This window comes from Epinephelus lanceolatus, chromosome 7 (genome assembly GCF_041903045.1).
Source record: "Epinephelus lanceolatus isolate andai-2023 chromosome 7, ASM4190304v1, whole genome shotgun sequence".
Taxonomy (NCBI): Eukaryota; Metazoa; Chordata; class Actinopteri; order Perciformes; family Serranidae; genus Epinephelus; species Epinephelus lanceolatus.
Window position 1 is genome coordinate 16,270,133 of NC_135740.1, and position 16,607 is coordinate 16,286,739.

Genomic DNA, 16,607 nt, shown 5'->3' on the forward strand with positions numbered 1-16,607 from the left:
TGCCGTCTTGGGTTGAATTATTAATACTCCAGTGACTTGAAGTACATGTCTATTAACTCGTTTCCCGCCCAGATGTTTCTGTAACACCGATTAAAAATGCCAACAACTTTTGTCGCAGGAATTATGTTATGAAACTCGGCATCCTTGGGTTTCACAACAGGGCGGAAAGCCATCCTGCCGTCCAATCGGATGGCGCGCTGCTGCGTCACGTGGTCTTTATTTATGTAATGTAATGGTGTTACACAGTAACCCAGCTTCGTGGCTGTGGATACGTCGCAAGGGGTTAAAAGCGGCCACGGAGTATTAAAAAAGAATAATATTAATGGGAACACATTCTGCCGTGCTTCGTGTTGCGTTTAAGGACTTTAGGGAGCGCGAGGAAAGCGGCGCGTTTCACTGGAAGCTGACTTTTGTTTGATTTAACCTGCTCGTAAAGGGAAGGCGTTATGTGTGCCAATCCAAAGACTAAGTTTGGGCTGGAAATAAATAGTGTCAATGGGCGCATTTTGATTTGCAAAGGGAATTTGTAATGTGAGCATATGACAGCTCAGATTAGCAGTAGCCTAGCTAGACACAAACCGGTCGGGTTCGGGCAGATGTGATCACAAGAAGGGACACGTTTACTGTATCGCTTAGCTGTCAAGTGTGTTATTTAAATGGTCCATGCAATACTATTACACAGACGAGCCTCTCCGTCCGCATTGCTTTGACGACAAAAGCAACAGATCTTCCCGCGGGACGTTGTTTCTGGTGACATAATCCATCCACCATGGATCTGCTGGAGTGTCCGCTCTGTCTCTTTCTGATGTGCGAGCCGGTGACCATGTCGTGCGGCCACACGTTCTGCCGGAGATGCGTCGGGGGTTACCTCCCGTCCAAATGCCCGTCGTGCAAAGAGAGGTTAAAACAACGAGAGGTGAAAAGCGTGAAGAACAACGTCTTGCTCATCAGCGTGGTGGAGAAGTGCTGCCCCGACGAGACAAAGACCAAGTGCCATATACTGGAGAAGCTCAAGGCCAACGAGTTCTCGGAAGCTTTTCGCATCGCGAACGAGGGGCTGCATTTAGGTAAGTAAGGGCTACCTGCACAACATCATTACAACAGCAGAAACAATACACAGGTTAGTTCAGTGTGCATGTAGGTTCAGTGTTGAAGGGAGTGCCCGCAGGTCTGCTTGTTTGAACAGTTACCTAAGATGACACTTTGATAAGGAGGCAGGCAGTTTGGAGTCCCACTTTTACGCACTGCACACAGTTTGGACTGGTGCCCAGTGATGATGACTGGTGGTGCATCCTGATCCGCTCATAAGGTGCTCAGCAGTGAGGTGTGATGAGAAATACAAGAGGAAAGCTGGTGTCTTCAGCACATATCCAATGTCTCAGGCTATTGATGACCTGAATGTAGTCTAGGGGAGACCGGGGTTGGTTGGCACATAGCTCAGACACAAAAAATAACATAAATATGTTCTCTCTTTTTTTCACCTGCACTCATCTACTATGTTGAAACATCTGAAAGTCAACTTTTTGGTGAGGGTGACATTTTAGTTAAATAGTACTGAAAGTGAAAAAGTGGTCTGTGGACTAAATTTTTTATAAAACTGTGTTAGACAGAGATACTGGAAAAGTGTTACTCCTGGTTAATAGACAAAGGAACCAGCTTTATTTTGATGTAAGATTTGAAAGTCTGTGATAATGATGGCAGCTGACTCACATAATTTGATCACAGACTTGGGTCCAATGTGAGCAGGGTTGGTTGGCACTAGTCTTGCCACCAGACAATCAGAGATCTCCACCTTCTGATAGTCTGGGGACACTCCTTTCTAAAGTGTGCTTACACACCCGAGAAAACGGCCGGCAACAAAGCAACACCTCTTGCATTTTCTAAAAGGACACGACCTCCTGGAAATGTGCACTCCCCCTTTTCTCGTCTGAGCTTGAAAATGGATGCTGAGATTTACTTCCTTTTATCAAACGTGTGCTCAGTCCACAAGATTGTGGAATTGAAGGACTTACAGCGACTTTGTTTAAAGCTTTTAACGCAGTCGGACTATGTTTACGAGCACAAGAGTTCAGTGAGCCACCGAAGGACCGCCCTGCGGATTTACTATTGGTTCTTTTGGGTTGTTTGACATATGTGTAAATCAATTATAAAATCAACAGTTGTAATTGTGCCTGTATTTTAAAGACAACAACTACTTTTAAAGATTAAAAACAATGTTTACATTGATTTTTTTATCACTATGAATGGTCAGTGGTAAAAGTAATTAGACATGCCTACTGATGGATTGCTTAACTTTTTTGAAAGGAAGAATTATCCTATTGGATGTTAATGTTTTCTGTTTCTTGTTTAAATTAAATGTTCAAACTGTTTCTATTGGCTGTGTCCTTTTAATAACGTCCATAATGTCTGCCAGCCAACCCCGTGATAGGCCTGGTTGGCACAAAAGCACAACTTGACTTTAATCACAAATCACTTAATTTTTAAAACCATTTATGCACATTAAACATTTTTAAAGCCAAGACTTTAACCTTTCATTTGCTGCTGGTTTGACTATTCTAACATAGATTATGTCAGAGAAACACAGCAGAGAGTGAAAAGCGTGCCAACCAACCCCAGTCTCCCCTATAACTGGGTCAGTAAACAGTCTCCAGATGCTCCTTCCTTCCTCTATAGCAAGAACTTTGCATATTGAACCATTTAGGCAGGAGGGCAAACACTTACACTAATGTTTTGTGCGGCTTTAAATGAAGTTAACCTGCATTAGTCTGGTTTAACATGCCTCTCTCTCTGTGACACACAGTATAAGGGGCAGTGATAGCAGCTGTAACAGCTGTTAACTGGAAAATAATACAGGACACAAGCTGAGGCAATTCCTGTTTTTTGAGCAAGCTTTCTGTACCTTTCTGTTGTCAAATCATGGTTGGAAAAGGAGGGAAGGGCTAAGAGTATGTGTTGTAACATTTTCCTAGAAACACCCCTGCAAACAAATCTTTTCTACGACCTTATCTGTACAGTCACTGATCCTCTGCACTCGCCTCTGTGTGTGCATTTCACCTTATTTTCCTCACGCAGCAGCGAGGAGGTAAGAGGGACAATTTCTGCCCTAGATGAGTTTATCTAGTCAGTAGGTGTCCTGGGGATCGTAGGAGTGTTTGTGCTACAGTGAATCAGCATACTGTTGAATTACCTACATGTTTGCCATCCCTGCCAACCCAATTAAACGCTGCTGCTCCTGCCCTCTCGGTTCTTGTGTAATGATCTCCGGGCAGATTTGTTTACATTAGTTTTTCTCTTGTCATTGGAGGTTTGAGGTCGTGTTTTGACTTTTTAATTTGTTATATCATAATGTGGGCATTGTCAAACACTTTATGTAATCATTAAGACCTGTACACTGTCAATAAACATGGCCTGACTGGAGCAACAGCTTTAGGTAACGCTTTGAACCTTGAATGCACACGTGCACATACTGGTGTCGACAGGTGTAATGAAACATTTATTTTACCTGACGCAGAAGCACAGTTAAACATCAACAGAAACGGACGACATTTATGCAGTTGCAATTCAGTGTTAACTTTAGGAGTTTGAACTACAAATCTAACCTGATGCTTCATTGAAGAAAAATATCTCTTTGGATACTGTTGCAGTTTTCTCTCATGTCACCTGAACTCACCATTAACTGATATTTCTGCCATTCTTGTACCTGTAACACTGTTACAGGCTTGTGCAAATTTTAATGCAGATCAGTAAGGCCTTGCTGTGCACTGTTTGGTTTTCCCTTTATGTTTCAAAGCAAGCAGAACCACTTGTTATGCAGGCTGCTCCATGCCTGTCATGACATGGTGAATGTTTTTATGTAGAAACGTGTGTAAATAGAGTCTGAGCAAATTATATCTCCTCTCTTTTTTTCTTACTCTCTCGCCTCTCTCCTTTTTTGCATCCTTAGTCCCAGACGATCAGAGCTTGAAACTGTACAGAGCTGAAGCTAACTGGGGCCTGATGCGTTTCTCTGACGCTCTGACGGACCTCGACTACCTCTGCTGCCTTCGTCCCAACTGGACTGAGGTGAGAGACTTTTTCAACACAAACCAATCTGTTAAAATTCTCTATTAACAATGCCAGATTTAAAGCTGCTCCTACGTCAGTTCACTCCTGTGCTGAATTAAACCCAACATGTACACCACTTGTTGGTTTTGTAACATGCATTTTTATTTTATTTTAGTTTTTAACCTAGTGTGCGAAGCTGACCCCCTTTAGAGAGCGATTTTCTCTGCTTGTATTGATGTTATGTCATTTACAAAGTTATGCAAACAGCTACTTCTGTCATGACGTCATTTCATCACTCACTGCAAATGCAGAAATCCACACTGATGTAATCACTGATATTGCTTCATTATTTTCCAGAGATGTGTAATATCACTTAAAATTTTCACCATTTAACATTTAGCCAACAGCAAAAGTAGGAAAAAACAAGTGCTATCATGCTACAATTTAATTCAGATAAACGGATTAATGACACTAATAGTGTCAGATTGTTATGTTCTCTGTGGTGAGTCATTTAGACGTGTCATTTGCTCCTGCAGGCAGTGATGTGCTGATGTCACTCCTCTGTTTGTGCAGGGCTTCTTTCGTAAAGGGAATGTACTGCTGGAAATGGGTCAGCAGACAGATGCCCTCATCCAGTTCCATCGTTGCCTAAAACTTCAAGCTGACTTTGTTCCGGCAAAGAGCCAGATCAAGAAGGTTTGTCAATGACCGCTCATTAATTGTTTAGTGTAAAGTTACACCGAGAATTTCAGTGAAAGATGTGGGATTATACAGTTGCATATGCCTTTTTTTCTTTTCTTTTTTTGAAAAAATAGCAGCGCTGTGAGATACAGACTGACTAATAACATGTTTCAATTTGGTTGGGGTTCAGTGCCTTGCACCCCAGGGCACCCCGACTGTGCCCAAGAGGCAAACTGGCACCTCTCCAGTTATCAGTCCACACTCCACGTATTTGGTCCCAACAGGGACATGATTCAGTTCCCAACCCAAGTCCTTATGGACTGAGCTACTGCCACCTTGTTAGTGCCGCAGTATAAACAGATTGCTCCATGAGGTTACAACTGACCTGCACACATCAGCTACAGCTCTGTGAGGTGATCGGTTAACTCAGTTTGATAAATGATGAGTTTAAATAAATTTTAAAAAGATGGAATCTGGTCTGAGTGTGTGATTTTTCTATTTCACATCATGGTTCATATGATAAGGAGCCAAATTATGTAGTTTTTCCATTAGATTTTAATTTTTCTTTGCTTAAAAAAGTTTTTCTTGTAAGTATAGTTTCAGTCTGTGTGGAGTTTTGACAGTGTGGATTTATTCTTCCTACCTATATTTTATTATATAATTATTAATGGTATTATTATCATAAGTAGTAGTGGTGTTAATAATAGTAGATGTATTGATACTTTTAGATTATATGCATTTTACATGCACATTATCTTATTTTCTTTCCAACTTCCAATTTCTGCCTTCAATAACTTTTTTTATTGGATTTTAGTTTGCAGCACTGAAAACAAATATATTTATCTAAATACCTTTATGATTGGATTCAAATGGCAGATCCTGGAGACGGAGGGCATGGCAGTGCCGGAGGAGGTGCCGTGCATCTTGCAAGTTGTGTCTGAGTACCTGAAAGGGCCCTGCCCCATCACCAGCCTCAGCGGCTCCCAGGGGCCTACTCACCCAGAGGGCCTCAAACATCGTGGGGATGATGGAGATGGAGAAGGAAGGAGAGAGTCACACCAGGTGAGCTCTGTACAGAAGGCGAGGAGAATGTTAACAGCTCTTACATGCACTTTAATGCTCGAAGTGTAAACACGCTGCACATCCTAACTGGTCCAACTGTGTGTCTGTAGGGCTCCAAGGTGAAGCATGACACGGGTACTGAGTGCTGCCTCAGCCTCTGCCAAGCTGTTTCCTTCCTCCCTGCCGCCGAGGAGGACGAGGAGATGATGATGAGGAAGGAAGATGGGCATGGCATGGGTATGCACACACCAGTACACACACATTTATTATAAATCGACTACCATCTTCATCATCATTGTCCTCGTCATGAATCATCTTTGTCACTGTCACTACAAACAGCTTTTACTGAAACACCCACCAGATGGTTTGAAAATGCATAATAATTGCTTTTTCTTCCTCAGCGGGACAAACTCGTCATAAAGCTTTAAAGTCTCTTCTCTCTGTGTGTCTTAGGTGAAAGTGGGCGCAGCAGAGAGAAAACTCTGAGCGTTCTTACTGTGTCAGACTTTGAGTGCCCTCTCTGCATCAGGTCAGTGTCCTGGAGTATCCGCTCTAATCAATAATGCATTGCTGTCTGTGCTGGTTCTGCTGTAGTGTCATATGTCAGGTTGATCCTATTCTCCTCTCTTTCTGTTTGGCAAAGCACCCACTAGACTTAAAGCTACTGTTGCACAGATAGCTTCAACATACATCCTCGGCTAAGCTGTTTTAACTTGTAGTTTTAACTTGCATCTTCCTCTGTCCTCTGAAGGTTGTTTTTCGAGCCAGTCACTACTCCCTGTGGTCACACCTTCTGTAAAAACTGCATAGAGCGGAGTCTGGATCACAACCTCCGCTGTCCACTCTGCAAACAGCCACTACAAGAGGTAACCACCTACAGACACTCCGATACATCTATTTTAAGCTTAATAGGGAGAAAAAGGGCGCCAGATCCTGTTTTTTGACCACTTTTAAAAGATGCTTGATTTTTAATGCCTCGTTATTGCCTCCGCTCTGTGGCTGTAACACCAAATTTAGTCGAGGCATGCTGAGATGTAGCAGCAGCTTTGTGGAAGTGTGGGAACAAATAGTTTTCTACTAATCATACTTGACTTTTCATACACCTCATCTGCGACCAATTTCACATCAGTGTTCCCACTGGTGCTTGGAACGCTTGGAAGTTTGTGAATTTGAGGCAAGAAAGCAAGTTTTTGAAAACAGACATAAATACGAATTGTTGAAACAGTTTGAATTTATATATTTGGTGCAAGAATGCAAGTTGAAGTTCTTTTGATATTGTCACACTGCACAGCTGAGACGTCTTCACACATTCAAGCCTCTCTGTCTTTTTAATTGTTGTCTGCGAGCTTCTGTACAACCTGCTACTTCTCATAATAAAAATTCTTAGTGTTGTAACAGTACTTAAAACTATGTCATGTTGGGTCCTTGAATTTTAAAGGGAATCGGGCCTGGATTGTCTTTGAATAGTCCTTGAATTTGATCTTTAGAAAGTGTGGGAACCCTGTCGCATAAAGCTATGGGACAATAGAACTTCCTGGTTCCTCATTCCAGTGTTTTGGTTGTGATGAATGATCTGTAATAACAATATTGTTGTAACAGCTATGTGTATGCATTTATCTTCATGCACATACAGCTGAGACCACATTAAAATAGGATCTTCATTAATAAACCTATATGTCATGATGCATTGCAGGGCTTTGTTGCACCAAAGTACAAACTGTTATACTTTCTTTGTTGTAATCCGCTGAATTGTTTTATTGCAACATGTATTATGTATCATTGCATATAAGTGTGCAATAATGTTGGCATCATGGCTGATTGCTCTCACATTTCTCTTCCCAGTACTTCAAAAACAGGAAGTATAACCCCACAGTTCTGCTTCAGGACATCATGACCCGCCTTTTCCCCTCACAGCTGGCCGAGAGGAAACAGGTCCATGAAGCTGAGATGGCTGAACTGTCCAAGTAGGCACCCACCTCACACAGTCTACACTTGTGACTCATTCTGGCAACTCTAATTGCAATTTACAGTATTCCCACAGTTCTCTTTTTCTCCCTGCCTCCCACTTATTTTTGTGTCTTCTCTTTCCCATCTTGTCTTTTCCTTTGTAGTCTAACTAAAGACATCCCTATATTCGTTTGCACGGTGGCCTACCCTGGAGTGCCCTGCCCCCTGCACATCTTTGAGCCTCGATACCGGCTGATGATGCGTCGCTGCATGGAGACTGGCACCAAGAAGTTTGGCATGTGCAGCTATGAGCATGGCAAGGGGTATGCAGTTACTTTTTTTTGTTTTAATTATCCATAGCATCTTATTTAATCAGAAAATTTGGATTTGCGTAGATATTAAACTTAAGTGGCGTAAAAATATAGCCAGTTTTAACCCAGGTGAGACGAAGACCCTGTACATCTACGCAAGTGGGCAGTTATTTTGACCCGAATGTACTGGCATTGAGAGACTGTGTTTGACATTTCCCTAACCATGAAGCTCACAGCAGGCGAGGTGGAGCCTGATGGGATTGTCAGCACAGTGGGCAAAGTTTAACCCAGTCATAAGTGACCCTGAGTGGGCGAGCAATAGCAGCATGGTCACCAATCTGGTGTGAGATCTGCTGGACAGTTTCATCCTCCACCAGATATTTGCTCTTAGTTTTACTTTATGTTGTCATGGTATTGAATTTCCTAACATGATTACTGATAAATATCTATCTAAACTAATATTAAAATATGCTAATATTTTGCAGAATAATGTTCTAAGAAAGCATTTTGTTTCTGCAGCTCATTATTTTGATTGTGCAAGTTTATAAAGCTTTTGTTTCCCACTCACATAATGACATAAATGGCAATGAGAAGATGCTTTGCTGAGCTTACACCAAGATGAGGCATTTCTTGTTGACAGCGTAGATAAAGTAGTTGTTAACATGTTTTTAAAGTCAGTGAATAAAAGGTAGCAGGCCTGCCTAGCTCTCTGTGGTTAATGTAAGAGAGTTTGATGACCTCAGTGATTTCCAAGCCATTTTATCCCTATCCCTAAGGTTTGAATTTGTTTTTATATAAGTTTCCATGCTATTTTTAGACACAAAACTTATGTACATGAACTATTTCATATTTTATGTGATGGTCCCTAGAAAAAAAGGCATAAAATATAAAAAGTTTGAATACATTTTTGGCTCAAAAGTAATGTATTTATGTCAGGGGCAACATTTTCTACCAGAAGACAGGACAGGAAGACAGACATTTTTGGTCCAAAAAATTAATTAAATCTGTCTGAACCCTCAAAATATATTTGAACCTTTTAATAAAGGCATACCAAGCTTATTAAATCTAAATTAGCTTATCAACACCACTAATAGGTCTAATCATTAATATGTTTTATCATAAGGTAGCTACTCTGCAGTATCTGTGAATATTTGGTACCTTGCAGAGAAAGTAAACTAATCTTGGGGCGTCGGTGGCTTAGTGGTAGAGCAGGCGCCCCATGTATAAGGCTGTTGCCGCAGCGGCCCGGGTTCAAATCCAGCCTGTGGCCCTTTGCTGCATGTCATCCCCTCTCTCTCTCCCCCCTTCACGCTTACCTGTCCTGTCCATTAAAGGCAAAATGGCCCAAAAAAATATCTTTAAAAAGAAAGTAAACTAATCTGTATGCACTATTAAAATCAATATTTTCCTCCAAGACTTTTCCATTTGGATTTGGAATCCACAGCTAGCTTCGCTAAGGAGACTCAAGACAAGCCACCACTCTTGATGTTTGGCAAAATTTAGTGAAAAGTCGCCAGGCTGTAGACATAGCTATGGCTCACATTTTAGTTGAAAAAAAGGTAAAACAATTTTTAAATTTGTTGGAGGCCTATAGGTTACACATTTTTACAATTTGATAATGTAAGAATCACTGTAGGCCTACAACAATGATAAATGACAAATAAAATGTTCAAAAATATCCGTCATTCATTTCCATGTCGCCTAATATTTGGTCAAAGCCATTGGAGAGGGGCTAAAGAGCAGCATGTGGCTCCGGGGCCACATGTTGCCTACCCCTGGTCCATGCACTACGATGAATATAAGAAATTCTACTCAGTTTTGTTTTGACTAATACAGCAACAATCACATTAAGATGTAAATAAATGTGTATGAAATAATGTCCCTCAGGTTTGCAGACTATGGCTGCATGCTGGAGATCCTCAGTCTGGAGCTGCTGCCTGATGGGCGGTCCTTTGTGGACACAGTGGGTGGCAGCAGATTCAGGGTGCTTAAGAGAGGTCAGCGGGATGGCTACCACACTGCTGATATCGAGTACCTGGAGGACCTCAAGGTCAGTATGCAGAGATCACTAACTACACCAGTACTTCAAGAAGATACACACTGAAAATATGACAATGTGATCACTGGACCTCTTCTCTCTCTTGACCTGTTTCCTGTCTTTGCATCCTCCCTCGTTCAGGTTGATGGTAGTGAGATGGAGCTTTTGGAGCATCTCCATGACAGTGTGTATCAGCAGGCTCAGGACTGGTACCAGCGCCTCGGCAGCCGCATTCGCGAGCAGATCAACAGACAGTATGGCACCATGCCAGATAAGGAGGAAGACATTCAGGTAGGGACCTTAGCAGAAGTGTGTTTTGTTTGTTTGGTATGCATTTTTTATTTCTCCTAGCTATTTGGGGTCAGTAGGACCCATTAAGTAAAAAACACGTAACATTGTCAACAATAATTAAGTCCCATTGACCTCAAACGAGACAACAGTAAAGTCCCAATGTCCTCAAATGAGTACTTCCTAATTAGTCTTAGCTTGTCACTGTTGCTAAAATTGGTCAAATTTGTTGCCATATCAAACTACAAACAAAATTAAACCACCATAAAATTTCAACCAAAATCTGACCAGGTTTTGAACCTTGTCCACTTTTGAGTTGGGATCGGCTTAGTGTATTGTCCTTTTACTACCACTAGATGGCACAAAAGAGTGTCCATGAATGAGGACAACAGGTCTGAGGTAAGAAGAATGAAGTATAAAGTCAAGTAAACCCAAATGTGATGTCGACATATGAGGATGCTGGGTCTAAGAGGTTGAGAACGGGGTTCAGTGGGATGTTAAGGGTGAAAGCGACTTTCATGTAATACAGCAAACAAGCCAAGTTAGCGCTCTGAGCTAATACATGCTAACTACACTAACACCGTATTGCAAATGTGCTACAACATTTTTTTCTGACACTAGATAGTTCCTGTGAGCTGTAAATTCATAACTTCTAAGCAGAAGGCAGAAGATAATATTTACTCTGAGCCTGACCCGACAAAGGCTCTCTTCCTCTGGGCAGCTGTCTCCATCTTACTCAGATTCACCCTGGGTCTGGGTCTGCAGCTCCCTGTACCAGAGAGCAGTGTGCAAGCTAAGAGCGCTCACTCTGCAGCTAAACTCTGCAGCTGGGGACCGAAATGTCCCCAGAAGCACACTACAAAGTTTTACACTACAGTTTGTAGAATCTCAGTCGACTGCAGGGTCTTTGGCTGATGATTCGACTCTTTGACTTTCAGGGGGCAGCCCTACCAAACATTTCCTCAAGAAAAGCCTATTTTTTCTTTTGTTTTGCTTTGAATTCTGTTTTGTCCCTGCATCATCCATCTCTTAATGTTAGGAAGTAATAAAAAAGTATTTAAAACTAGCTTTTAATAAGTAGAGAGCCGTCCACACCAAGAAAGATAACTGTAACAATAACGATATGAGCTGCTAAAAATGGCACCAAGCACGCGCTGTATGCCCCAGCTGCATTGGCAGCTTAGGAAATGGATATTGATGACCCGTAGCTATTCATAATTGTCTCTTCATCTCCATTAATAATAGTAATAAAACGCTTACTACTGTCTCTAAGGGTGAGCCAGATTGCTTCCCAGATGTCCTTGGTGATAGCGTCTTTATAAAGACTGTTTCGTTTATCAAACAGAGGTGTTATTATTGAACTACAGTGAAGAGTCTCTCAGTAATGTCATCGGCCATGTTGAACATGACACTCTGTAAATTCAGATTGATTTTGATTGGCTGTCAGTCGCTCATCGCTCTGAAAGGCATCCCAATGACACCGTTTGCCACTGTTGTTGTTATACTTTTTGTGTGGACTCCGCCATCCACTTGAGTTAGAACGACTTTTAAAACAATATATGTTTGGTTATTGTTATAGTTATCGTTCTTAGCGTGGACGAGCCTTAATTCTTCACAGGGAAAATAAAAGTTGTTATTGTTTTATGCTAATGCAGTGCAGAGTTTTCCTTTCAAACTGCACTCAGAGCTCCATTACTGTAGCCTGACATCGCCAGGCCAAATTGCAAATCTGTCAAAGCAAATAAAGCATAAGCTTGCAGATTTGTCTGGTTCCCAGGCTGCTGTTACTGCTCAGTGGTACCATTAACATAACAACAATAAAAACAGACATTATGTTCATAGAGATAGTTGCAGTTGAAGGAATGGAAAACATTGGCTAGCATGTTAGACAAGCATAATGTAGAAATCCAAACCATTACATTACAAGATGACAAGATGCATGAAAAGATGGGAAGCAGTAATGTCAAGTGATTTGTACTGAACAGGCTAATGGGATGGTGTGGTACTTTATCCATTTTCATGAGACACATATTTCTTTCTAATTCTTTGTAACCATCCTCTAGGCCTCGTCTGATGGTCCGGCCTGGTGCTGGTGGCTGCTGTCTGTCCTCCAGCTGGACCCTGCCTATCAAACAACTGTCCTGTCCCTGACATCACTCAAAGACCGCCTGGGACACCTCCGCCTCGTCCTTGAGTACTTCTCTCAGAGCTAGACTCCACAGCTCAGTGGTGCTGTGACCACAACCAGCTGAGAGTTGATTATTGCACACACACACACACACACACACACACAGACACATGAGAGTGAAACCAATGAATGCACTCACACCACAGAGTTTGGGGCTGGGTCTACTCTGAATCTTAAAGTCACAGCTCAAAGCCGTTCACTAGCAGAGAGAGAGTGATTTTATTAGAAAACACAGTGTACAGAGTCGGGGTTTTGCTGTTTGAGTTTGCACGTGTTCTCTTTCTTACACTGTTTTCTTCCCCAGGAATTCAAGGGTTCAGAGTAGTTTGTGCATATATGTTGTACTCGCTGCAACAAGAACTACAAAACTGACCAAAGATACGTCCTGTTTAGGTCCATCAAAAGTGGTAAATTGTTATTTGTTGATCAACTAAATCAGCTCGAAGAATATTGCTGAATATGAGCACTAGATGTCACTGTTTTCTCTCCAGTTATTATAAACATGAAGAACATGCAGCATCAGCTGAGCCAGTGCAGCACACTGTACTGTCATGTGTGGCCTATTCCAATCAGACTCTGTGCATTAACAAAGCTTAGTTTGGAGTGAGAATAAACATTAATAGCACACACAATTTGTAGAGATTTGTAGGCTATTTTTCAGGACTATGCACATCAGAGGTTATTTGGATATTGCTGAGGGGCACTAGTTGTAAGGCTTACATGTTAGTTGCATCTATTGGCCTTGGCAGCCATTGAGAATGGCTCATTTTATACTGATGAATAATCTTTGAAAAAATAAAACCCTATTTAGTATTAAATATTGCAATAATAATTTATAGTGGCAGCAACTGGAGAATCTTTTTTTAAATGAATGCAAGCTGCCGATGTGGCTGCTGGATGTCTCTCTGGATGCTGTTTGTCATCATCTGGTGGGAAGAGTCTTCTCTGAAATTATGGCAATGAGGAGACGTAGGCGGTCAGTGGATGGGAGGTGTACCAGCTTAGTTTTACAGTGTGAACCTGTGTGATTATGTATGGTGGTGGATGCAGCACTGTATGTGTGTGTGTCAGCTGTAAATATGAAGTCATTTTTCTCAGTTGCCATCTTCATTATGTTTTAAATTCCACATGGCGTGGTGTCAGCACTGATAAGAGCTACTGTCATGTCCACTCCCTCGAGGTGCAGTGGTTATAGATGAAGCGTCAGTCCAGGGACAGAGAGTTTAACATCTCCTGGGCAGAGATAAAGTAATAGGGTCTGACTAGGGGTGAGTCCCCGTGTGGTGCCTGTGTGTGTAGGCCACATCACCTTTGTCTGGCTCCTGCTGCGTCTCCTGGTCTGTCTGGCCCCTCTACCACCAGTCATGGTGCCTTTGAGTGCCTTGGCCAACTCGCCACGAGACCTGCAAGTCTTATATGCCACATTTAGGATGGACTGTGTGATAATTTTTTTTACCATTGATTTTTATTGATATAGTGCTACATTCCATGGAATGTTGAAGCTGCGATGTTAAAGTTAATTTACTTACAAATACGGGCTTAACTGGGTGAAACGTTAGAGCTTTTTTTTTCACTTTGATAAATGTGCCATGATATTTCTGTGTTTTGTAGGAATAGTTTGCGAAATAGTCACTGTGTTTATGTTTGTCTACATCATGGACTCTGAAGTCCGACTTTAAGCCTCATGCCTTTTGTATGGTGGGCATTGAACTACCACCTTCTCACGGCCAACATATAACATATCACTTTAAAGCTGGAGTGCAGGAGTCTAGTGTCTATTAGAGTTTAGTGTCTGATGTCAGTGTGGACTGGTGAACCAGAAGTGATGTGTTTTACATCAAGGGAGGGAGCCATCGCAATGGAGCAGTGGCTAGGAGTATGGCAGAAAATCCTAAGTAACATCCAAGAAAAGTTTCTGGAATGGATGGTCCTGATAAAAAACAAACTTGTGTAGAAGAGGGATTAAAGGTCTAGTGCGTAGCATTTAGTGACACCTAGCGGTGAGGTTGCAGATTGCAACCAATGGAAGCATAGAGGAAAACTATGGTGGCCGATGCAAAGACGCAAAAGGCGCTGTCTAGAGCCAATGTTTGGACTCTGTGGGAGATGACCTGCTCTGCATGTAGATATAAACAGCTCATTCTAAGGTAACAGAATCACAACAACTATTAGTTATGAATAACGTGTTCCATCCCTGCCAATGGATGCCCCTGAATCCCACACACTGGAACATTTAGGGTAAAAATAAATAAATAAAAAAAGAGCACTCCTGTGGCTGAACTCATCCTCATACATCATAAGCATGCATTGACAGTGTTTGTGTAATTACTCTCACACAGAAGTTCTGCACTACAGCTTTAAACAATCAGAATTAGTCCAGCAAACACACTCATAGATACAGTTTGTGTGATACAGAACTGCTGCCCTGCCAGTGTGATATTGTAGATATGGCTTAGAATAAAAGCGGTAATTGTGAGACTTGATATGCACAAAAATGTCCCACTAAAGGGCGAAGCAGCGGACAGACGGATACTGAAGCTGCATTGGTCACCTAATAGACTGGCTTACCATTGAACTTTGACCTGGGAATTTACACTTTGAATGAGGGCAAGAAACATTGTTATTACCATTTTTTAAAATGGGTTAATCGACTTCAGTTATTATGCTGTCATTTCTGAAGACATCGGGGCCTGGAACTGTCGTCAAAGACTTAAATGTGCCAGTTATCACACCATGTCTCCAAAGCTAGTGTATCATAAAGGTCAGTCTCTTGCTGCTACCAGACAGGATTAAAGCTAACTCGCAAATAAAAAGGGATCGAGATTCTCATAGAATTTTTTGAAAGACCAGCCTCAAAAAGCCTTCGTGGTGAACGCGAGTCCACAGCCACTGTGCTGAATTTCACTTTCCTTATCAGAGAAGAAAATATTTTTGAACAGTGAAATAACTTGTTGCATTTTTGTTTTCTGATGCTCAGCTGCAGTTTGTCACATTTTTCTCTCTTCTTCACATCATGCGCATTTTTCTGTCTCTTTTATTACGTAAAGATGTCACTTTCAGTAACATGGTGATATATGTTGATCACAGAAGTCGGGATCGTATTGGTTTACTCTTTAAATTAATTTGTGCACCAGTGTGCGATTTTACATGATAAAATGCTAAAAATGTTTTTAAAAAATGAATGATTGTACCCTCATGTTTTGATCCAACTAATTGGTCAATTTAATGTTTAATTTGTCAGAAATATTTATCAGCACAGTCATGACTTCATCTCACCTAGCCTGCAGCTTTATGCCCCTCCTACTCTGGCAGATGCCCATTAGCCATAGTTGCAGTATAATTGGACTATCACAAAATGTCCTCCAATGCAGTTCAAACAATTTGCACCAAATCCACATTGCCTCGAACGCAGAACACAGAGCATAATAAGTGACCCGTTCTTGGCAGCGACTCCCCCGTGAGAACGAGTCTTACACTTGTGTAACTTGGGAAAGGCTGTGAACAGCACCATGGTGGCGTGTTCTTGCCATGTGCTGCAGCTTGCAGGAAATGCTGGTTGATGTGGTCTGGTGGTCAGTGGTTTAGAGACAGTATGAATTAGAGATGTGCATTGTTACTACTCTGTGCTCGCATACTTTGTTGTTAGGAGCAAGTACATGTAAACCCACGGAACACTAAAGCAACTCCTGTTTGACTCATTTGTATTCACCTCCGAGCCAAGAGCAGCAAATTATCTTAATCTGATTATTGTTTATTCGCTTGCCCCCTGGATGACTTTTTAAATGTTATTATAAATAAAGCTTTTCAAAGCAAAATCAGCATTATCTTCCTTTAATGTGTCTGTTTTGTGTCTGAGTCATTTGAATGTTACGCGAGCAATTTCTTTGGTCATTAAGGTGGCATAACAAGCCAAATGGAAGTGACGGGATCTATTGCAATTCACAGCATGACAGAAATTGGTAGAGAGGAGGGCTGATGGAAGTGGAATGTGCCTCACATACTGATAGCAACACACACTGGCAATGAAACAGTTATAATTACTGATAGA

At 41.6% G+C, this 16,607-nt stretch overlaps 1 protein-coding gene across 1 annotated transcript; it reads left to right on the forward strand.

The window, feature by feature from the left end:
• The first annotated feature begins 239 nt into the window (after positions 1–239).
• Positions 240–16,383, forward strand: lonrf4 (LON peptidase N-terminal domain and ring finger 4). The gene is made up of 12 exons (XM_033633298.2): positions 240–1,067; positions 3,944–4,062; positions 4,618–4,740; positions 5,602–5,787; positions 5,898–6,024; positions 6,241–6,316; positions 6,539–6,653; positions 7,630–7,751; positions 7,899–8,057; positions 9,933–10,095; positions 10,225–10,374; positions 12,435–16,383. Exons 1-12 carry the CDS (start codon positions 770–772, stop codon positions 12,582–12,584), a joined length of 1,788 nt encoding a protein of 595 aa, XP_033489189.1. The 5' UTR covers positions 240–769; the 3' UTR covers positions 12,585–16,383.
• The last annotated feature ends 224 nt before the right edge of the window (positions 16,384–16,607 follow it).